The sequence below is a fragment of the Aquila chrysaetos genome, chromosome 5, assembly GCF_900496995.4.
Source record: "Aquila chrysaetos chrysaetos chromosome 5, bAquChr1.4, whole genome shotgun sequence".
Lineage (NCBI taxonomy): Eukaryota > Metazoa > Chordata > Aves > Accipitriformes > Accipitridae > Aquila > Aquila chrysaetos.
This window is the reverse complement of record NC_044008.1, coordinates 75,588,716-75,612,540: the sequence shown is the minus strand read 5'-3', so window position 1 is coordinate 75,612,540 and position 23,825 is coordinate 75,588,716. Positions and strand designations below refer to the sequence as shown.

At 53.8% G+C, this 23,825-nt stretch overlaps 2 protein-coding genes across 4 annotated transcripts in view; one reads left to right on the top strand and one right to left on the bottom strand.

Moving 5' to 3' along the window:
* Nucleotides 1–23,825, top strand: part of RPTOR (regulatory associated protein of MTOR complex 1) — a 210,571-nt gene that overhangs the window by 12,883 nt on the left and 173,863 nt on the right. The gene's annotated exons all lie outside the window — the stretch shown is intronic.
* Nucleotides 4,074–8,426, bottom strand: NPTX1 (neuronal pentraxin 1). The gene is made up of 5 exons (XM_030015748.2): nucleotides 7,892–8,426; nucleotides 7,561–7,768; nucleotides 6,628–6,872; nucleotides 6,344–6,523; nucleotides 4,074–6,203 (listed from the first exon to the last, which is right to left on the bottom strand). Exons 1-5 carry the CDS (start codon nucleotides 8,357–8,359, stop codon nucleotides 5,982–5,984), a joined length of 1,323 nt encoding a protein of 440 aa, XP_029871608.1. The 5' UTR covers nucleotides 8,360–8,426; the 3' UTR covers nucleotides 4,074–5,981.

The following is a 23,825-nucleotide window of genomic DNA, read 5'->3' as shown; positions in this document are numbered from 1 at the left end:
GATGCCGCCTGCGAGTCGCTCGCTCTGAGCCGCATCCTTCGGGGAGCCCGGCCTGGGGTTTGGCAGCCCCCTCCGCAGCAGGGAGCCTCGGCAAGAAGCCGCAGCGGTGCTCGGTGCTGGCTGAGCTCCTCGGCCCCACGCTTGCTGCTCGGGGGTGTTGAGGTGCAGGTTGGAGCTGCTGCCCGAGCCCCCAGCGCTGCAGGGCTCCCTGGCCTTGGGAAGGACGGTGCCGACGCTCCGAACCCCGTCCAGGAGCCGTGCTAGGGAGGGGGAGGATGCTTCAGCCTGTACACCCCTCTTCCCCCCCGCCCCATCACCTCCAATTTTTGTGAAATGAAGACAAAGAGGGTTTTCTGTAGGCATGTGCCAACATTTCTATCGCTTCCCTGACACAGCCCTGCCCAGGCTCAGAGCTGAGCCCCCCTCGCTGCTCCTGGGGGCTCTGCCCGCTGCGCACCGGCTCCCTGCTCCGTGTCTCATGCATATTTAATCCGGGTCTCATGGAGCCATGTGCTCCCGGCACGCCAGCGCAGGCCAGGCATACGGCATGACACGCTCGCTACTAATTAATCTAACGGCATGTTATTAAGTGCCTAGCATGCCTTTGGCACTGCATAATAATGATGCTCTGGGATGTTTCTGGACCCGGTGCTGCAGACAGCTTTGCTTGCAGGCAGCCGTTCCCCTCCGGGCTGGGGGGGGGGGTGTGTGCGTGCCCCCAGGCCCTCCTGCACAGGGCAGGGATGCGGGAGAGGCCGTCTCGGGACACGCTGTCTCTCTGGTTTTCATGGGTGTTTTGCTATAAAATACAGCCAATTTAATTTTTCATCTAGCCCATCACCTCCTCTCACCTCTTGAAAGCCCTTGGTGGAGCTGACCTGTGCCCGAGTTGTGGGGAGAAAAGGATGGGCAATGGGGTGCAAAACGCCCGCGCGCGAGAGTGGTTTCTCTTCCGTGTGAGTCGCCAGCGAGAAGTCGGATCAGAGCTGTAAATCCCAGCTGTATCCTGCCCTTAAGAACTCTCCCTCGCCCCCGTCAATATTTCTGAGCCATCTCCCGAGTCGTGGGGCCTGTCCTCACGCAGCCCAAGATCTCCATCTGCTCCGCTGCTCTAAAAGCCTCCTGGATTTAGCGCACTCGGCGCTGGTGCGGGTAACGCTCTCCCTTATCCCTGTGCTTGCAGGGGATGCTAGGCTGGCTGTCACCAGCATCAGCGAGGCAGAGCTGGTGCCGGTAAACAGCTTTCAGCCCCGAGCAGCAGTTTCTGGTTGCAGGGTGAGGTGTCAGGATTGGTGAGTCTTATTGATGGGCCTGTGCTGCTCATCTCCTCTCGCAGGATCCTCCCTCCCTCCCTGCCCGCCACGGGAGCCGGCGTTGCTGCAGTGGCAGCAGCGCTGGGACGCGCAGGTCGCACGCCCGGAGCTGCTGCTGTGTGCCGAGCTGCCCCGGGAGGGACGGGCAGGGATGGTCCTGGGGCTGCTCTGCACCTCTTCGCACTGCCTGAAATGGCTGTACGCGTGAGGGCAGGCACGGGGGGTTCAATACCCAGAGGTTTCTGTGGGGCTGAGAGGCAGACCAAGGGTCCCCTCGCAGCCTCGGGGAGCCCGGGAGGTTTGTTACCCCCTCTCTTGATGCAGAAGTCTCGGCTCCTCCAGCTCCAGCCCCCTCAACCGTCACCCACATCCCACCTCGCTCTCGCCGGCAGCCTCCCACCCGCTCTGCCCCTGCCGTGCTGCTGCCGCCCGCCTCGGGGAGCGAGACAGCCCCGCTTTAATCACGGTGATGTTTTCCAGCTACCAGCAGAAAAAAAAAAAAAAAAAAAAAAAGCAGCCTGTTAGTGTAATTTTTTTATTGCAGTTTAAATCGTAGTGCAGCACAAGCCTCCAGCTGGGGGTATCGTTTCCCTCTCCTGCGGTAGCGGGTGGGCACTGTAGTTTTATCTTGGCACCTGGGATGGCTGAGTGGAGCTGAGAAGACGGCTGTCCCCGCGGGCAGGGCCCTGCTCGGAGCTGGGACAGGACTGGGGTGGGCTGGCGGTGGCTGAGAACAATGCAGGAGCTGCCACCCCGTTCCCTGGGTAAAAATAGCATTCCCCTTGCAAAGATGTAGGCTGTTCCCAGTGACACGAAACCACACAGCCTGTCCTTGGAGCAGCTGGTTTTCAGGGGCGGGGGGGAAGGGGATGGTATCTGCATCGCCGGGGAGGGCTGAGCTCTGCTCCGAGGGCTGGGGAGGGGGGTGTGCGTGGCGGGGGTTTTCTGGCTGGAGCTCTGCAATCTTGGTGCCTTTGTAAGGCTGTCAAGATGCTGATCTAAAGCACTTCTAGACTGGGGGGGGGGGGGGGAATCTGGGGAATCGGGGGGGGGGAAACTCTCGGTTGCACGGTTCTCTTCAACACCCCTTCTGTGTCCTCTGGCACCGCGCCCCTGCTTTAATTCCTGTGCCTGCGTTGCTCCCCATCCTGCCCACCTACGAGCCTTGGCTGAGGCTCCCTTGGCAGCCCATCTGTGCCTTCTCTCTAATCACCTGCAAGAGTGACTGATGAGTGGCATGTTACACTCTCAGCCTGTCTCCTGTGGGGCTCGGTAAATTGCCCTAAAACAGTTTTGATGTATCATTCTACCACTTGCCCCCAGAGGATTCCTGGTCCTGACTGTCCCCTGCCCAGGGTACCCAGCGCTTGGAATTCTGCCTCTGTGGCTGGCAGCACGGGAAAACACACCGGGTCCCCAGACCTCAGACCTGCAGTTTGGCTTGAAGCATCCCCCCTCTCTCCCTCGCGCTGTTGGCCGTATTATGATGTATTACAACTTGAGGCATCCTGAAAAGGACCTGGAGCAGTCATGGGAGCGAACCCTCCTAAGGAAAAGAGGCTTTATGAGGGTGGCAGGCGCTGGGTGAAGGAGAGGGGCCCCGGCGTGGCTGTTCTCCAGCAGCTGGAGATGCGGGAGGTGGCAGGTGACCGCTCAGGGATGCTGTTAGCAGAGGCTGCTGTTGGCCGTAGAGGTTGCTTGGGAAGATGCAGCGCAAGCGGCCGCGGGACCCTCGCCACGGCCCTTGCCAGCCCCCGGGAGCCAAGACCCCCCCCGGCCACAAGCGTGGCAGCAGCGAGGGCCCTGCTGAGTTGTGCCGGCTGCGTCCCGCGGGGCTGTGTCACCGTGTCCTTGCTCTTACGGAGGAAGGAAGGGGAGTGCCGGTGCCACCGAGTGCTGCGTAGTGCCCGAGGCAGCAGTACTGAACTGGACCCGTACAGCTCCCGTTCCCAGTTCCAACGGGATGGGGCGGGTTACAGGTGTGTGCGGGGGGGACTTGTTTCTGGCTGGTTATAAGGAGTAAATAATGGTTTTACTGCTTGTATCTTTGATGCTAAAAGCAATTTATCTGGCAAGTCTGTTCTGCAGCAGATGCGTTAACAAGAGGGAGTTGGTAGCCGTGCCTTAGGAGCAGCGTAAGGCGCCCTGGGAGGCGCAGCCCTGCGCTGCCAAGTCCTTGTGCCAGTGGCACATGGGTGGCCTCTAGCCACGCCGCCCTCCGAGCCAAGTGCCCCGGCGTCACCCCTGTGCTCAGATTTGCCCTCTGGAGCGATGCCTTCCAGGAACTGCTTTTGGAGCCCAGCCTGGCTCCCCCAAAGGACAAGCAAAGTTCCCCAAGCGCAGCCCCTGCCTGCAGGGAGGGAGCGGGAGCCGCACGGTCCTGCCCGCACCGGGAGCGTTTGCTGCAGAGAGCTGACGGGCGCTGTGGGCTGCGGGGTGTCACTGTCCCCACCATGGCCAGCCTGGCAGAGACAGCCGGCGGGAGCTGAGCTTCCAGCCTGCGTCTTGGGGGGAGGGAAAAAAAAAAAAAAATCTATTTTTGTATGATGGTGTTGCATAAACCAGGGAAAGGTGCAGTCTAATGCTACAGGAGAAGGAGAGAGCCTGGCAGGTACGGCCGAGGCTCAGGGGGTGCCCGTGCAGGCTCCGAGGGGAACCGGGCAGCAATTCCTGCTTTACACAGGCAAAACTTTCCTCTGTAAAGAGATCAGCTCCCAAGCACTGGCTGCTCAGGGAACTGACACATTTAAGAGAACCCGCTGTCTTTCTTCACTCTTTATTGTGTAAAAATAAAGTCAACAATTCATGTAATCTCGGCAATAAAATGGAAAAAGCATGAGTATCAGTAGAAACAGTGCATTTTCAGAACTGCTGATGCGGACTGGATGCGTAGTATATTGTAACCCATTCAAAACCCAAAGGAGACAAAGAGAGCAAGTAATAGGAAAAATGTACAGCTTTGGTTAGCAAAATAATGACAAATTAAGATACGTTTATTCTCTCCCCTACTATACACTATATACATTGTGTTGACATCACACCCTTTTAATTTTTTGGCAAATCCGACGCACCTGGGACTGTAGGTGAAACCTTTTCAGTGGTCTTGTTCTTCTCAGCAGGTTGTGCTTGTCGCTTTGCTGATGTGAACAGGTTCTTAGGAGGAACTTAAATTAACTCACGATGGTTTTGGATTTTGTTTGGTGGTTTTTTGTTGGGTTTTTTTGTTTGGTTTTTTTTTTTTTTTTTTTTTTTAAAAAGAGCACAGTTTAAAATATGCTGCCCTGAGCCACAGTTCGTACGAAGGTATTTCCATCTCGGGGGGTGTGTGTCGCTGCGTGTGCTGCTCTTCGGCTGGACGCTGGTTCCCCGAAGCGACGGTGGCTGGGCCAGCTCTGTGCTCCCGGCCGGGGCAGCCGTGGCCTTGCCCGGCTCCGTAGGGGCCCCTCCACGCTGCACGTCTCTTTGCCACATCTTTGGAGTCGGTCAGGGAGGCTCTGGAGCCCTGTAGGAATTCTCTGCCTCATCCTCCACTGCCACCCAGGGCAGCCCTCGGGGGGGTCAGTGGGGGGGGGCTGGGGGGTGATTTCTGCAATCTGTAGTACAAACCAGGAGTTTAGAAAAGCAAACCATACAAAATGCATCTATTATTTCAAAATACGCTTCTTTATCTCTTTTTTCCTGCAGAATCTCAAAGTACTTTTTTCTCAGGGAGCACTGCTTAATTCTCTATTTTTTTTATCTTCATAAAAATACCCTTTTTTTTTAATTGGTAATAAACTTCCCTTTACAGTAAGAGAAACAATATAGTGTATTATCAAAAGCAGAAAGGCTTCAGACTTTTCAGTGGTAGCTAAACTTCCAGGGGACGGTAAAGGCTATTTTTCACCAGCTACGGCGCGTAGGAGGCCTTGGGGGGCTGCAGGCGGCGGGGCCGGGGGGATGTACCTGAGTGCGGCAGGTCGGGGAGCGGGGCCGGCAGGGGGGGGAGAATGTCCCGTCCGGGGGGGGGTCCCGTCCCGGTGCCCACCGCAGCCTGGGGCTATGGCTGTGGTGCTCGGGAGCAGCGCCGGCTGGGGAAGGGGGCAACGGGGCTCACCTGGGAAGGTGGGGGGGGTTTCCCTTACCTGGGGGGGGGGTCACCCCCTCCTTGGAGTCCCGGCTGCTACCGCATCCCAGGCGGGAGTGCAACTGAGGGGGGAATGTTGCAACCCTTCCCCAGCTCCGGGGGTACCACCCCCCCGGGGGGGGGGTTCAGGCTGGAGGGAGAAGAGCCCTAAGGGGGGGGCTCCAGTCCGGGCCCCGCAGCCTTTTAAGGCGCCGGTGCCCGGGGAAAGCGGGGCCGTCCCGGCGGGGGGAGGCGGCGGCGAAGCGGGTGGCCGGGCCCGGTGGGGGGGTTTGGGGGGGACGGCGGGAGGGGGCGCAGCCGCGCCAGGCCAAGGCACGCAGGCGTTGAAGGACGTTGGCAAGACAGAAACCAGAGGGTCGTGGGGCTCCGGGGGTGGGTGGCCCCGCTGCCGGGGGCATCCCCGCTCCTCGGGATGAGACGGGTGGCTTCGTTCTGGGTTGTTTTTGCGCAAAAACAACAACAAAAAAAAAAAACCAAAAAAAAGGAGGGGAAAAAAAAAAAAAAAAAGAACCCGATGAGGTTTCTCTCGCTTGTCCGTGGCCCTAGTTGAGCTGGCGACAGGCCTCGAAAGTCCACTTGGTGGCCCCGCCGTAGATGTCGATGTTGGCCTCGGCCCACGCGATGACGTTGCCCGCGAGCGCCTTGGTGCTGCAGGTGGCCAGGCTGTACACCTCCCCGGGGCTCAGCTTTCTGTCCCACACGTTGAAGTGGGCCAGCTCCCCCACGAAGGCCTGCGTGGCGTCGAACCCGCCGCCCAGCGTGTCCTGCGGAGGAGCCACCGTCACGGGGGGGCACGCGGCCGGGCCGTCCCGTCCCACCCCGGGAACACCCGGTGCCGTCCATCCCCTCGGGTGCAACCAGCCGAGCAGAGACCCCCACACCTACCTCCCCCCCCCGCCCTTACCTGCTCCTGCCCCAGGACCAGGACCCCCTGGGGCTTGATGGGGTGGTAGGGTGCCAGGTTCTCGCCGCTGCCGGTCTGCGTGCCGTCCTGGTAGGCTTCCCACACGCCGTCCCGTGTGGTCCAGGTGACGCAGATGTGGTGCCACTTGCCGTCGTTGATGACAAAGGGCAGTTTGGCCACCTGCGGGTGGTGGGTCAGGGTGGTGGGCATGGGAGTCCCCCATGCTGCCCGCCCCCCTGCCCCCCAGCCTGCCCAGCACCCTTCCCTGCTCCCCAGGGCTGTACCTTGTCATTGATGAGGATCTCCATGGGGTTGTTGCCCCACTCAATGAGCACCAGCTCGTTAGCCTGCCCGGGCACAGCGTAGGAAAAGGGGGTGCCCATGCCGGGGGAGGCGTTGGACTTCATCCACATGCAGACGCTGAAGGCGTACATCTCGGGCAGGCTCTTCTTCACCTTGGCGTACATGTAGTTGGTGCGCAGCGGGAAGGTGAGCTGGAACCTGTCCGGGGGCCGGTTGTCCTTCTGGCCTGCAGGGGCGGAGGCGCGGTGGGCTCCGTCCGGACCCCCCCCTCTCTGCCCGCTTTGGGGGTGTCGTGTCCACCCCCCCCCCCCCCGTTATGTAACGGGCCTTGAGATGGCAGCGAGGAGCAAATCCCTCCGGCCCTGCACGGCTGCCTAATCCCCCGCACAGGGCAGCGCCCGGAGCATCCCTGGCTCCTACCGTGGAGCCCGTGGGCACCGTCTGCCTACGGCTGGGGGAAAGGGACCGCTCCAGGGCTGGGAGATTGGAGCGGCTCGGCATTCCCGGCCCCCGGCATCCCGCCCGGCCAGAGCGGCTCGGCATTCCCGGTCCCCGGCATTCCGGTCCCCGGCATCCCGCCCTGCCGGAGCAGCTCGGCATTCCCGGTCCCCGGCATTCCCGGTCCCTGGCATCCCACCCTACCGGAGCGGCTCGGCATTCCCGGTCCCCGGCATTCCCGGTCCCCGGCATCCCACCCTACCGGAGCGGCTCGGCATCCCGGTCCTCGGCATCCCGGTCCCCGGCATCCCGCCCGGCCGGAGCGGCTCGGCATCCTGGCCGCCGGCATCCCGGTCGCCGGCGAGCGGGCACGGCCGGTGGCGGAGTCGGGGAGCGGGGGGAGGCTCCGGGACCGGCCCCGCCGGGAGGCTGGCCCGGGTGTCCCGCGGGCAACGGGGCTGGGGAGCTGCCGGTACCTTTCTCCAGGTCGCTGATGCGCTGGTGCAGCGACGTGAGGGTGCTCTCGATCTTGCCGCGCTCCTCGGACTCGTTCTTGGGGTTGAACTTCCCCTCCTCCAGGCTGTTCACCCGGGACAGCACCTGCCGCTCCAGGTCGTCGATTTTGTTCTGCAGGATGTCCTTCAGGTTGTTGGTCTGGCTGGAGGAGTTCATCCTGCTGAACTGCTGCAAGGGGCGAGCGCGGGAGCCGGCCGTTACCGCCCGACCCGCGGCGGGGGGGACGCTCGCCCCGCTGCCCGCTCCCCGCTCCGGGCGGCTCCCCCCGGGGCGGCGGGACGGAACGCGTACCTCCAGGTTCTCCAGCCTGGTCTTGAGGGACTGCAGCGTCTGCCCCAGCTGGCTGAGGGTCTCGGCGGCGGGCGCCCGCGACAGGTCCCCCATGGTGTTTTTGGAGAAGCCGGCCTTCCTGCCGGCCCCCCCGCCCTTGGCCTCGCCGGGCAGCCCCTCCAGCACGCTCTGGCTCTCGCAGCGGCCCAGTTTGGCCGTCAGCTCGCGGATGGTCTCCTTCTGGTTCATGATGGTCTCCTTCTGCTGCAGCACCGTTTCCCGCAGTTGCAGCACCGTACTTTTCAGCTCCTCGGCGGAGCCGGTGCCCGGCGCGGTGGCAGCGCACATGTCCCCGTCCAGCGGCACCGAGGTGCAGATGAAGCGCGTCTGCCCGAAGCTCTGCCCGCGGCCGCGCAGGCAGAGCAGCGAGAGGAGGAGGAGGAAGAGGAGGAAGAAGCGGAGGCTGCCGCCGGGGGGCCCCGCCGCCATGGCTGGACCGGGACCGGGACCGGGACCGGGACCGGCTCCGCCGCTCTCCGCCGGGCCCACTGCGGCACGCGGCCCCTCTTATAGCGCCCGGGCGGGGCCGCGCGCCCTGACGTCACGGCGCGTGGAATCCCGGCCGCGCCACCGGGAGGAGGAGGAGGAGGAGGAGGAAGAAGAAGAAGAAGGGGAAGGGGGGGGGGGAGCGTGAGTGTGTGCGTGAGTGTGTGTGCGCGGAGGGGGGGGCGCGTCCGGGTGTGGCTGCGTGTGTGTGTGTGTGTGTGTACGGGGGGGGGGGGGCGTGGGAGTGAGTGGGCGCGGGCCCGTGGCGAAGAGATCGTGCTGGGGGGGGGGGCGCGCAGGGGGTCCCGCACTGGAAGGGGTCGCCCCGCGTTCTCCGTGGGGTCCGTGTCCGTGGGGGTCCGTGTGCGGTCCCACACCCGCCCCCCCCTACGCCCGATGGCAGCACCGGCGGCCGCCCCCCCCCCGCGGGCTCGCCGTGCCCGTGGCGGGGGAGGGCTCGGTGGCGTTTCCTCGCCCCGCCCGGGGCTGTTTCCGGCAGCCCGGCAAAGCGTCTCCTCGTTCCCCCCCTCCCCGGGCATCCCCGGTCTTGCCCCCCCCCCCCCCCCCCCCGGCCGCAATTTCCGCAGCCGGGCAGCCCCCACGGCAGGGGAGCGCGCAGGGCTCCCGGGCGCTCCGTGGGGAGGACACGGGTGGGCTGTGGGTCGGGGCCGGGGGCTCTGCCCCCCAGCCCAAGCAGCTCGGTCGGGGGCGAAGCCGACTGCTGGGGGCTGCGGGGACGTGGGGGGGCAGGAGGGTGAGGGGCTGCCGGCCCCCGGCGGGCGCCCAGCGATGGCTGCATGTCCTCAGGAACGAGGTGCGGCAAAGGGGTGTTGGTGCACAGCTCTGCCGTGGGCAGGGGAGAGCGATTGCTGCTTTTCTTCTTCCTTTTTAATCGGGAAGAAAAAAAATCCCCAGGCAATGGTTGGATCTGTCCTTGGTGGAAATAAGTTCGCGGCCGTCAGAACTGCCGCTTTTCTCATCTTTCAGCACTTCAACCAAGGCCAATTCCTCTTCAGTGCCCGAGAAGCGAGTGAGCGGCTTCTCCCCGCATTTGTTCCCCGCAGCCTTCCTCTGGCCGGGACGCCTGAGCAGGAGCAGGACCGGGCCGGCCCCGCAGCCCCGGCTCCTTGAGGCTCTCCTACCTGTTGGTTTTATCCTGGTCTTCTCTCCGTGGTATTGTATCGTGTTAGGAAATAACCTAAACTGCTGGGAGGTTTAGCTAGCAGGCTGCCTGGATAAATGTGCTTCTGACTGTGCCATAGGTGAATTTGGTCCTCTTGGTTCAGTTCACTGCCTGCTCTACCCAACCTGTGCTGCAGCAGTCCATATGGCTGGAGTGTTTCCCTGTGAAGTATGAAGCAATTACTTTTGATTAGTGAAGTGTGTCAGTAAAATACAAACACTTTCAGTCCACGGATCTGCAAAAGATGAAGTACTACCACTCCATGGTCCTTTCCCCTCTTTGTCTCCCCTGTGATGTGGGCCTGACGAGCCCTCTCCGGGAGCTGGAGCGCACCGAGCTGCTCGCAGCAAGACCTGTGGCCGCGTGACTCAGTTTGATGCCTTTTCTGTTGCAGGTGTTTATCTAGCCCCAAGAGTTTTATGACACACTACCTTGGCATAGAGCGTTTCCTTCTCAAAGGCACCTGAGCTGCTTTTGCGAGGCCCCTTTCGTCACCCAGCAGTGCTCTGTGGGTTACAGTCAAAACAGCATTTCATGGCCAAACCCAGAGGGTTGGGGTTGTTATCAGGCTCAGCAGAAAGAGGATGGCAGGGTTGGAAAACCCCCCCAGTCGTCTGCCGTGGCTGGGTATGGCCGTTGATGCCTAGCCCAGGGGAGCCAGGGCAGCGCTGGGACAAAAGTGGCCAAGAAGTACGGAGATGTGCCAGAGTGCTCAGCACCTCTGTAGCACCTTCTCTGGGATCCTGTGGTGCTTTCGTTGCTGCCTTCCATCCAACCTGTCCCAGTGCTTATGGGGACCGCAGAGACTTGTTCTTTGTAGCCTTCCTAAGGCTTCTGGTTCTTACTGCTGATCCTGCCCCCGCACAGCAGTTCAGAGTCCCCTGAAACCCGTGAGGAGCTCACCTCTGGTGCTGTGTGCTTTGCTTCAGGAAATTCTGGGGGAAAATCTGCATTTCGACTAGGTTCTTCGCTTCTGGCTTTATTGCCCTGGTTACTTTTCCTGCTGTTTGCTCTCTGTGCTGTAGAGCATTTCAATGCAATGGGAATGGAGCAGAGAGGAGTTAAGGAGGGGGACAGGCAGGATGTGTTTTACTGGGCAGACCAGTCTCCCTTCTGTGCTGGTTTGGTTTTGGGGTTGGTTTGGGTTTGGGTTTGGGTTGGGTTAGGGTTGTTTGTTTTGTTTTTTTTCAGAAAAAGGATGCTATGGAAAAGGCTGAAAAGACTGCAGGTCTAATTCTTCTGCCACAGGCAGGAACGCAAACCAAAAATAATGTTACTGCAGGCAATACAATTACACCAGTGTAGAACTGGTCTGAGAGGCAGCTGAATTGGTACCCGCTTCTGTTAACATCTGCATGGTATCGGCAAAGCTGTTCATGTCACTGAACCTATTTGACTAGGAATCTTTTGTCATCCACAGTACATTATGCTGAGATGAGACCAAGGTGACAGGTGCAATAAAATAAACACTCTGATACTATGGTGATGGAGACCGTATAAACACCTAGATAGGAAAAAACAACAAAGCTGCACTACAATAGATAAGCAAAATAACCCCTGTGTCTCCTAATGCAAAGAAAGAACTAGAAAATATGATCAAGATTTCAGCTTTCCCAGAACCACTGAATCATGCAGTAGGATCCGTTACTGCTTTTGTAGGTTTAGGAGCTGTGTGGGTATAATGGAATAATGGAGCCCCTATTATTTTTAACTCTTCTCTTGCCTCTTCCAAAGCGCGCTCTGTAGCTAGCTGATTTATCGCTCTGTAGCTGAAAAGAGCTGAGCACAGCTATCAAGGACCCTTGGAGATGATTTAGTTCTGAACAGGAGCCAGCAGGCACATTTGTATTTGTGATGGACGAGTATCGTTTTGGACAGTCCAGGGTGCTCCCTCCAGGGACCAGAAACCCTGGCTCCCAGTGCCCTCTGCCACCGCCAGTTGTCCAGTGCAGAGGTGAGGTATGCAAATATTCAATCTGTTCAACGCTAACCTTTGTGTGAGAACAGCAGAGTTACAAATGCGTAAAGGACATTTTTTTTAAGTGGACAAATCTCTTTAATCCCAGGAGCTGGAGCCCTAGGGAGCAGGGAGTAGAAGCTTTCTCTCCTGTTTGTGCAGCCTGCTGTACATAAAACATCTCCTGTGGGGTAATGCTGATTCCGCATTTAAGTCTCCTCTGCGGAGTGGGAACAATATGATCCATTATGGGATGAAGACAGCTTTGCGATGGGAAACAGTAATGGGTAGACTTCACCGAGCGAGAAATCCTTTTGTTTGTGCATCTAGCTGATACGCAGCTGAGCGGCTGGTTGTGCCCATGTTCTCTCTGAGGTTCCCGGGGGGATCGTCCACTCCAGCCCCTGCCTGAACACCCCCATCCCCAGCATCCTTAAAGCAGGACGTGGCAGTGGCTATGAGGCTGTTCTGTTGGAGTTTTTGTAATATAAAAGCTTGTTCTCAGGGGCACTACAGCAAGGACAGGATCTCTGGTCACACTACCGCACCGCTGTCTGTGTGGAGCCCACATGTGGAGGGAGCAGGATCCTTCCCAAAGCCCTTTGCCTTGTGCAGCCAGACGAGACGCACAGAACCAGCACGCATCTCCAAGCTGCTCCGTCGTTAAGTTTGCAGAATAGTGCATATGCAAAATCTTTTTTTTAACACCTTCTAAAATCTACAGCTGTCATTAGAACAGCTTGAGCATGGTGTGTGGCTAGTACAAATACAGCGTGTGTAAGGTGGAGTATTCCCTTCTGTAGCAGACAAACACTTTGGACTGGAGTTCGGAAATTTGCTGCATTTTGCTGCAGTCTTTCTTTGCAGATCTCTCCCTCTCTGTTTCTCTCACTCTCTCTCTCTCTCACACACATTCACTCTCTCCCCTTTTTTCCTTCCCTTTCTTTTCATTGTTCCCCTCTCAAAAGTCGGTTTCCTTCTAAATTGCCTGACATTTACATCCAGTGAGAATGAGGAGTGTGTTCTTTATACTAGTAGGACTCAGTGATGCTATAGGGACACAGATCCTTTCATTACAAATAATTAATTTAGCTGTATATTGCATAACATCCTAAAAAGCTTTCTAGGGCAATCTCATGCTAGCTGGATGCACAGTTCCTATCAATATTACATTACATTTGGGTACAACAGTTATGAAGTTTCATTAAAAATTTAATTTGTGGTTTAAAACTGCAGCTTTCCCTTAAAAGTGTAGCAGAGAAACCGTTTTGGCTGCTTCAGGACTGATCTTGCATTAGCCAAAAATTGCAGGGAGAGCTGCAGAAGGGGCTCGGTACCGTGGTGATGCTCCCTGCCCAGGAATCCAACGGGCTGGACCAAGAGAGGGAGGGAACTCGGGCTTGGCATCTGGTTATACGGTGTCCTGTTGGGTTTCCTGCCAGCTGTGAGATGCTCTTTTCTGAGTATAGAATTAAGCATTAACCTGTGTCTCTGGTTAGCAGCCACACATGAGCACAAAAAAGACCTTACCCCATTTCACTGCAGCCCACTCCAGCTACATGCACAGATCTGGGGTTAGTTTATGCGTGAAGAAGACGGTAACTTCTGAGGAGTGCAGAATGAGAGAGATAGACGTGCTGTGCCCTGGGGCTGTGGGACAGGAGCTGGTCTGTAGCTTGTGCAGGCTCCCAGGGAATTAGCTGTGAGCCCAGGAGTCCCGGAGGAGAGGATGCTAATGCCTTTGTAGAGATCACAGACATCCTTCTCCACTGTCTTATGCTGGTGCAAATTAAAAATCTCCTTACCGTCACTGAAGTTGTCCTACAGCAGGAACCGGGAGACAGGAGGAGGAATAGGGCCTGGTATCATGTTTTGTTAATGAAGTTTTGTTGTGATGCTTCAGCAGCAGATTTGAATGGAGGCAGGTTTAAAACATCCCACATCCGCCTCTCAGTTTCAGAATTGATTTGTACAGTAATTTCCACCCCTATCTGCACACACACACATCAGAATAACCAACAGCTTTGCCTTCCAGACCATCCCTCAAGTCATTTTTCAGCTTTCTCAGGATTTACCTGCTGTGAGAGAAAGCGGGGTGCTGGCTGCGTGATGGATCCGAGTTCCTCGGCAGGACATGGACCTCCCTGTCCTGCCCAGGCCGTGGGACTGGACCTGCTGCTCCTGCCCACAGCCTGGCTCTGACACAGGGAAGGTCCAGTCCGGGAGCGCAGCGCTGCCCGTGGGGTCTGCACAGAGCCTGGCCTCTCACTGAAGCACCCACAAGTGACGAACTGTGACTCTATTTATTATCAAAAAATCACAGTGGTCATTTTTTACCCTGTCCAACAAGGGAGGGGACATTTGTAGCCGGAGCGGGGTGTTTCAGAAGTCAGCACTGTCCTGGTGTTTGCTGTAGGTCTTTGCAAAAGATCGCTTCCCCTCCCCCCGGAGAGGATAATAATGGGGAGTGGGTTCCTAAATCCCTTAAGCTTCTTTGATAGCTTCAATATTTATCTGTAATCCTGCTAGCGCTTCTGAATAGAAACAGCCCTGTGTCCCTGTTGCTCTGGGGCTTCTTCCCACCTTGCAGTGTTCCCTTTTCACGGCAGAAAAGGCAGGGCAGGATGAGAAGGAAACATCAAAAGCCAGCGACACTGTTGTTGCCCTAGTTTTTTCTATGATTATTTATTATTTTGCACAGTCTTTTGCTCTCTTTCTCCCATGCTCTCTGCTTTATTATGTTAATGTATCGTGGCGGGTTGACCCTGGCTGGACACCAGGCGCCCACCAAAGCTGCTCGATCACTCCGCTCCTCAGCTGGACAGGGGAGAGAAAATATAACAAAAGGTTCGTGGGTTGAGATAAGGACAGGGAGATCACTCAGCAATTACCGTCACGGGCAAAAAAAGACTTGACTTGGGGAAATTAGTTTAATTTATTACCAATCAAATCAGAGTAGGATAATGAGAAATAAACCCAAATCTTAAATCACCTTCCCCCCACCCCTCCCTCCTTCCCAGGCTCAACTCCACTCCAATTTCTCTACCTCCTCCCCACAGCGGTGCAGGGGGACGGGGAATGGGGGTTGGGGTCAGTTCATCACTCGTCATCTCTGCCACTCCTTCCTCCTCAGGGGGAGGACTTCTCACTCTTCCCCTGCTCCAGCGTGGGGTCCTTCCCACGGGAGACAGTCTTTCATGAACTTCTCCAGCGTGAGTCCTTCCCACGGGCTGCAGTTCTTCACGAACTGCTCCAGCATGGGTCCGTTCCACGGGCTGCAGTCCTTCAGGCACAGGCTGCTCCAGCGTGGGGGGTCACAAGTCCTGCCAGCAAACCTGCTCCAGCGTGGGCTCCTCTCTCCATGGGGCCACAGGTCCTGCCAGAAAATGTGCTCCAGCGCAGGCTTCCCACAGGGTCACAGCCTCCTTCAGGCATCCCCCTGCTCCGGCGTGGGGTCCTCCCCGGGCTGCAGGTGGATATCTGCTCCCCCGTGGACCTCCCTGGGCTGCAGGGGGACAGCCTTCCTCACCATGGTCTTCCCCATGGGCTGCAGGGGAATCTCTGCACTGGCACCTGGAACACCTCCTGCCCTCCTTCTTCACTGACCTGGGGGTCTGCAGGGTTGTTTCTCTTGCATATTCTCACTCCTCTCTCTGGCTGCAGTTGCTGTTGTGCGGCAACTTTTCCCCCTTCAATCTGTTCTCCCAGAGGTGCTACCACTGTCGCTGATGGGCTCGGCCTTGGCCAGCGGCGGGTCCAATTTGGAGCCGGCTGGCGTTGGCTCTGTCGGACATGGGGGAAGCTTCTAGCAGCTTCTCACAGAAGCCAGCCCTGTAGCCCGCCCTGCGACCAAAACCTTGCCACACAAACCCAATACATGTATGTGGAGGCTGCGCATGCCTCTGTGCACACCTTTGGGATGGAGTTGAAGGGAGGATGGATGTACGGCAGGACAAGTCTGGAGAGAGTTCCAAGTGCATACAAGGCAGACAGATGACTAGTCTGGGTCGGGCAGATATGTGTGCAAGTGCAGGTATAGATGCAAGCCCTGGATCAGGGAGCTGGGAGCTCAGTGTTGGCACCTGCTCCCAAACAGGGAGAAGCTGGAGCGGAGACGGTGAGGTCTCGGAGAGGCAGAGCTCCCCAGAGGGAGGAACGCTCTGGTCCTTCGTGGGGCGTGAGAGATCTGATTGTCTGTGACAAAGTAAATTTGTGTTTGTGCTCATGATGGTTTGGAGTTAAAACGCAGCAAGGTTTTAAAGACAGGATGGGTAAAGATGCTATAATGCAATAGGAATTCATTGCATTTGCCTGCTGTGAGGGCTGACCCCTACCTAAAGTGTAGCTTTTAGTGGGGGAAAGGCGCTCTTAGGACATTGAAGATTCTTTGCTGGCAAGGATGCCATTAGGGCTGGGTATGTTATTGATTCCTTTTCAAGACTTGAGGCTTAAGAAGCTGCAGAGCTAGTAAGTGTAACTGGAATGACATAGAAGCTGCTTCCAGGCAGTAAGCGAAGCTGGAGACATTTTGGCTGGTGTGTGGAGCTGACAGTTCTTGAGCTGAAGATGCAAGGAATGGCAGGAGCCCAGTGGAGGTCTTCTTAGCCGGTTCTGAACCAGGACTGGGGTGGCAGTGGAAGCCCTGAAGCACCGTATCTTTTAGAGGTGAAAGATGGACTTGCAAAACGCTGGGCTGCTCCACACCTGGAGCAATGCACATTTCTTTTATTATTTGTTACAGCATTTTGCACTACTAGAATTGCAATGCCATCCAAACTTGAGAACATCAGCACTGCCCTGCTTTACTTGTGCATAATAATAATAATAATATTGTCAGCATGTGGTCTGTGGGGCTGATTGCCTTATGCTGTTACTTCTTAGGGCTTTTCTGCATGGGAAATGCAAAATAAATTAAATCGTTAATCCAGAATATGCTAGCTATGCGGCATTGCTTCCAAGGACAGAAACTCTTGGCATGGTCTTTGGAAGTGGAGTAAGCTTCTCATTCTCGCCACATCCTAACTGTTCAATCAGCAGTTTAATGGGAAATCATTAGTGGACTATAAATTCACACTTTATATTTATGTAGTGCTTATTTTACCATGTAGAAAAGCCTTTACTTTCCAGCTGTATGGATGCTCCCCAGTGTAAACGACAGAAAGAGAAGTTTGTGTATATGTTTGTGTCACTTCCATTAATTATAATAAGACTAGTCACATTATTTCTTAGAAACCTGCTGAATTTCAGCAGCTAACATATCAGCCATGAAACGCACCAAGACTTAGAAAATAGATGTTGATCACTTTGTCACTCTGTATCAGGAATTGGTGTTTGAAGTATCCTAGGCATAAGGAACAGGTTTCCACTGATGTATTTCATGGAAATGGTAAAGAGAGGACTAGAGAAACATGCTGATACCATGGGTAACTACCTTTCCTAGGTGTAGGAAGAGATTTTTGGTTTTCTCCATCTAAAACAATGTTAGTTGTTAACACTACAGGGGCCAACCCAGGCTGTATTTTTCCATTCAGGGTTTGTTTTGGTTGGATCCAAGCCTCTTGGTTGTTGCCTCTTTTATTGCTCATCATAAAACCAAACCATAGTGGTTCTGATTCTGAAGCAATCTCTGCATCATTGCGCAGGGCATTTCCAAAGGCTGCTCCGTGAAATAACTTTCACATTCCCAAGCCCCAGAAGAAGACGGTGAGAACTTCCTGTAAAATGCTGAATTACTCCTTATTAGCCAGTTCAGCTCTGGTTAAAGGGAATGTCAAGTCCTGCCTGTCCTCCGTGGGAAGGTGCACTTGGCAAGGTGACTGCAAAAAGATATGCCAGAAAACAGGACATTTGGTCTGAATGCTTTTGACAGGCTCAGAAGGAGCCAGCAGAGTTCACTGGCTTCTATTTCTAGTGTATTGGGGTGGTTTTGTTGCTGAGTCAGAGCTGATACTGATCTATAATAGCTACAGAGTGTTTAAGGAACCATTTCTGCTCTCAATAATGAGAAAACCAGTGAGTATCTGCTGAGGTGACATCTATCATGTGTTTTTAAACACACATAGCCTGATAACCTAGCAAATTATCCAGATTGCAAAGAGACAAAGGGAGATAATGATAACAAATGAGCTTACATTTATACAACACCTTTCATTGAGATGGATAGCAAAGTGGTTTGAGAACTCTATTAACGACTTCTACAAACTATCTAATCTATCGTATCCCCAAACGTATTGAGTGCAGCTTCACTCAGGCTTTATGAGAAAAACATCTCCATTAAGCAACCAATTTTTGTCAGTCTTCAGAGCGGTCATTTAAGCCTCCCCTGTACAAGCAGGATCACAGAAATCTTTACATTTGTCGGTGACCTAAAGCCACCTTTGGGGTGAAACGCAGGTGTTGCTTCACAGTCTAAATTACTTTTAGCTTCTTACTACCTTGTATGCAAGGATGTCAAATACACTCATTAACTAAACTCTACAGCTACTGATTTGTCAAGAAACTTGTCCTTTTATAGTTCAGTGCTGGCAAAGAGAAAAGATAGAACTCCCACGTTACCTGCTTCGAACTGCAGCATCACCTCTTCTTTCTCTCTCTCCTTTTCCTTGGTGACAAAAAAGGCCCCTGGTGGCAAAGCACTTCTTCCACTGAAAGGGCAAAGAGAGATTTTTGACCTAGTATTTATTCTGGCCTTTTCAACATGAGAAGAGAAGAAGAATCCCTGTCATGTTCCTAATGCAGTGCTCCTGACTAAGACACAGCTTTGCACTATTTTATGTCTCCCATAATTTTAAGGCGGTGTGAGTGTGTTCATAACAGCACATTGCAACAGCATGAGGGGCCAGGGGCATTTAAGAACAACCGGGATGTCAAATGCTCTGGCCACGATCCCCAGCCCTCTCTAAATCCCATCTGCATCTCCTAGAATAAAGTGGCTGCTGGTTTCCTCTGCATCAGCTGCAGGATACTCAAATGCAGACGGCAAAGGATTTTCAGAGGGACGCTTGTGTCCTTCCTACAGCGTAGAGAGGTGGCTGCTCTGCAGAAAGTGCGGGCTGGCGTGGCCCCGTGTTGAGCAGGGTGGTGTGACTGCATCCGTAAGGATGTGTATTCCCCTCTCTGGAAGCACGACGAGTTGGAATAAGACTCAGCAGCCCGGTGGTGTTTTCCTCTACTTCAGGTTTGAGTCGTCTTCTGTCCTCAAGTCTTCTCAAGCTGGTTCTTGTCTGGGCAGGGGAAAGCCTCAGATTTTCTGTTCCCCCTAGACACTGCGCCGGTTCCTGTGCTGTAGGTGAACTGCCTGGAAAGCAGAAGTTGCAGCAGCAGTTAGTTACTCACGAGATGGTATTTTGTAGTAGAGCGCCTTTGGCAGGCAGTCAGACAAGTGCTCTGTTAAGCCCAATCTGACAGGTTTAATGCTACAACTGCTTCTTCTCAGCAGCTCTGGGGCAGTGCCTGTACGAGTGCGCGTTTCCCTGCCCGTGTGTATTTAAAGGAAGCGAGTTAGGAAGAGCGTGGCAGTGCTAGGAATAGACTCCTCAGTTCTCTTTCTCACAGAAGGAGGTCACTGGGATTCTTTTACGAGATGGCGAGTCAATTTTTATGAATCATTTTCTGATGTGTATTGGATTTGGCACATAACATCAACCACCCCCTTCTCACCTGCCTCCCGATCCCTCCCTCCCTAGGCTCCAATTCCCGTTTCCAGCCTCAAGTCTTCGGTTCACATTTTACTGCAAGGAGACAAGCGCGGAAGTCTATGTGCTGTACACACATAAATAATAGAACTGAAATCATACTTAGTTAAAAATAGATATTCTTCCTAATAAATATTTTACCTACTGTCTTTAGGATATAAAGCTCCCCTGACTGAAGTGTTAAAACAAACCTTGTTGTTAGCCCCTAAATGCTTAAAACAACCTCGGCCATGGCTGTACAAATAATGCTTGGCTGAGAGGCTGTGTATGGGGAAGGTGTGTGTTCACATGCATACACGTATAGACAAACACCTACTCTTAAAGCCTTAGAAAAGGTAACCCTTTGGCTAAGGGCACAGACCTTTGCATCTGACTTTGAGTCATTTGGTGACCTGTGAATTTGACTAATGAAAATTAAAGATAAAATCTCTCTTGTTATTTATGAATAACATTCTTCTTTCCACATCTTTCTTTCTTTCTTCCTGCCCCAGAGTGGAATTAGAATTAGCTGGCTGAATAAGGCAAAACAAAGGAGACTGACAGAGACTGAGATAGGAGAATTTTTCATTAAAAAGAGTGACAGGTGGAAGAATTTGTCCAAGTGTGTTTCTGGAAGATAATCCTTCTGCATTTTGGTTTTTAGGACATCACTTAATGTGCCTTACTTGACATGGTGTTTCCACTCCCTAGATTCTCTAGGAACAAGGGTTTTACAATGCCACTTTACTCGAGAACAGATTTGCTAAACCAGGGCTCAGCTTTGTAAAAGATAAAACTAGGATTGGAACACAGTGATCTGAAACACAGTGAGCTCCCAACATGAAGTACAGTAGGTGAAGTTCTGCCTATGAGCGTGAGTGTGTGTGTGTGTGTTTTAGGGGGCTGCAAAGCCAGCTAGGCAATAAGTGCCACAAAGAATTCAAAGGGAAAAATTCAGCCTGCGGGCAGACAGATGTGGAGTGCAATAAACTAATACGAACCAGCTAAAGTACCTCCAAAGGGAGCAGGAGCTGAAGCTTCTCCCCGCACTTGCAATAAAAGTTTCCTTGGTGTTGAAATGCATAGGAGAATAAATTAACTGAGCATTTGACTGTGGGGCTCCCAGTCATATTTTCAGAGCACTAAAACATAATTGACATTCCAGACTGAATGTAGTCATGTTTTCCTTGTTAGGCAGGCAGAGACGTAGTCAATACAGCCAACCAAGTTTAGGACACAGCTCACTTCACCCTGCATTTTTTTAGATGAATTGCACTGCTAAGCTCTATTGACTGACTTGACTAGATCTTTATCAACTCTAATAGAAGCCCAGATGCCTTGCTTAGACACAGACACCTACCTGGCTAATGCCTAAAATCACACAACACATGCAGTGACTAGCAAATGTGGTCTACATGAAATTACAGCAGTTTGGATGTTTGATATGAGTTATCGAGGACCCACTGTCAACATGGAAGGGGCAGGGTATTCTAGAGGTCCATCTGGGGCTGGGAGCTGCCTTGACAACTGCTGCTGCTGACTTGGATGAGTGATTAGGAAGCATGCTTACTAGATTTTCAGACTAAAGCTGAGTGTGCCTGGAGCATGTCAGAGGACGGGGCTGGAATTAAGAAAAGTTTGGACAAACTGGAGACATCTAAAAAGATTTAGTTTCACTTCAGTATGGAGAAATAAGCTGTTTTCTCTGCCCACTGATGGTAGGAATGGAGTACTTCCTTTAATTTTAAGACAGAAATTACCTGTCAAGGGTACATTGCCTGGAGAAGTTACATAGCCTCCATCCTTGGAGGTCTTAAGAGTCTGTGGTACTGTAGAAATATGAACTAAACACTATAAATAAATAAATCAGAGCACTAAGAAAGCCCACACAAGCCCAGCAGGAGAAGCACATATGTAGCCTAGATTCTATACTCTAGTGGTATGGGGCTTGCCATGGCCTGTTGACGTTGAGAAATATTTTGCCTGAGTAAAAGCTGCAGAATTTCCTCTGCCATGAAAGAAACCAGGACCTGACACTGGACTGTGGAGTGAAATGAAAGAAGTCCAGGGAATGGCATCACTTCTAACAACTAATTTTTATGGAGATATAAATGGAAGATTATTTATGTCTCCCTTTGGTTCTTGCCCTATGGAGACTGAAATAAGGTGAGTTGCTTTGATTAAAGCATAGAGCTGCAAATTATCTGAGAGCCCATGACTACCATCCTGAAGATTTTCATTATCAGAGAGTAGATGCCATCAGGGCCAAGGCTCGGCAGTGCTGTTTTTGAACAAATCAATTCATTCTGACTTCCATCAAAACTTGCAAAATTAAGAATTCAAATGGAGACTGATCCCCCCTGACCTGCAGCATGTGTCCTTTAGAAAAGGATATTTGCAAGGCTTGTTCAGAGATCTGATAAAGTGCAGGTAAATTTTTTCATTTGATATTTACTGGCTCTGGTCAGTTCACAAATTCCCAATCACAGACTTGCTAAAACTAAATGTTATGCCCTTTTCATCACGCATTAAAAAATAACATGTATTTAGCGTGTAGATGATGTCATCCCGGCCAGGTCTCAGAAACTGTCACGAGAGCAGCACCCCGCCTTTGCTGAGGTTACGGGTGCTCTGCCGTGCCGGTCCCCGTGGTCTGCGCTGTGCCCGCTGAGGCTGGGGGAAGCAGTAAGTCACCCCGTGGGCTGGGGGTGGTGGGACTCCCAGCCCTGCGGCAATAGCTGCTTTGGGGCAGCACGGTACCGCTTTGTCGTAGGTGCGGACGCACACGCCGACGATGCCCTGCCTCAGCCCACTCCTGGCTGAGTCGCTGCCTGTGCAGGTGGTATTTCCCGACCGCAGACTCTTACGGTGTTTTATCACTTGTAGAAATGGCACAGCAGGCTTAGAAAGGTCATAAGGAGCCCATGAGGTCCCCCTATTTTTCAGGCAGCCAGCCTTTCTGATGTTCCGCTCATTTGGCTCTTCTGCAATGCTCTGACAACGCAACCCAAATCCTTGGGGGTAGCAAGGGCTCCATCCTGAATCACCACACAATGACTGGAGGAATATTTGTTGTGAAAACTGTGAGAAGAGCCTGTGTGTGCAGCCCCGTTACCAGCGTGGGAACTGGCCCTGGGCTTTCTGCTGCAGGGGGCAGGGACTGGTCACATAGTCTGAAGCAGGTGTGTACCTGTGAGCATCTGTGTCCACAGACATGCCCAGAAACATGTCTGGTTTTATTCTTCTGTGGAAAGTTGTATACACCTCGATCCAGTACAGCGTGAACATAAAGGGCTGCTAAGCCCCTCTTGTGTGTAGGGACCTTTTATCAGCCTATTATTCTAAGGCAAGAAAAATTGTAATCTGTCAATTTAATGTTATTTTGCTCAGAATCTGGGGCCAGAGGGTTAACTTTGCAAGGAAATGGGGGGTCCTGATGGCAGCAGCATGCATCACCACATGCTGCCTTCGGTACAGAGAAGCCAACACCAGAGGAAATCCTGGCCAGCAGTGACGATAAAGGATGCAATTAAACAGGAGAGGGTGGATCCGCAACGGGAAGAGTGAAGTGGAGAGCCGCAGGTCTAGACTGAGGTCCTCCCAGCAAGTGCATGTCTGCGATAACGGGAGCATTGCAGGTCAGAGCTGATGCATTCAGAGCTGTGTGGGAAGTCTGCTGACAGCCTGCTCTTGCCGTCTGGTTCTCATCCTGACAGCCAAGCCGTCACTTTGGCTCTGCTCTGCGGAGTCTTCTTCCTGCCACCTTCCCCGTCCCCTTCCTCCTAGAGCTCCTACCAGGTGGAACCGAGCAGAGACGCTGGTGTGGATGGGATGAAAGCACTGGGAGCACTGAGAGCCTCAGGGGAGCAGGGCAGCATTTCAGAGAAGTCCCTGAATAAAAGGGTGCGGAGGGGACGGGGGAAAGCACGGCTCTTCCAGCACAGGCCATGGACTTTGCCTGGCTGACTGTGAAAACACAGGGTCCTTATCTTAAATAATCACCATTTTAAAGCTGTGCACATGGGAAGCGAGGCAGATTTGTGCTCTCTGCTCTCTGGCAGCTGTGTCCTTCAAAGGTATTTTCGGTGGCAGCTCCCAAGGCCACACAGCAGCACGTTCTGGTGGGGCAGGCGCCGGCTTCGGCACACGCTCCCTAAAGCTGTTGGGAGCCGGGATTAGCAACCTGCGCTGCCCAGTGCGAGGGTCCATCTGTGCAGCTGTGGCACTGGATTAACTGCCCTGGGTGCTTGAGTGGCTGTAATTTTTTTCAGGTGGCGTGTTGGGATTGTAACTCCCATTTTGTGTAGCTGCCGTTGGTAGGAGGAATTCATTAAAGGTTAGCAGAAACACAGCCATAAGCGCTTTCTATGCCATGGCAATTAATTTCAATAACAATCATGTAGTTATGATCAGCCATCAGCATAAAGCACCCGTAAAGCAATGAATCAGCTCAGTCAGTAAATCGAAGGAGCAAAAGCAAATGTTGGCCACCCCAGAGCCTCCAAGAAACATTATTTTCTGATCTATTGTAGAGAAAGGTCTTTGCATTTAAAATAGTCCATGAATGTAAACACACTGAAAATACTAATGAAAATT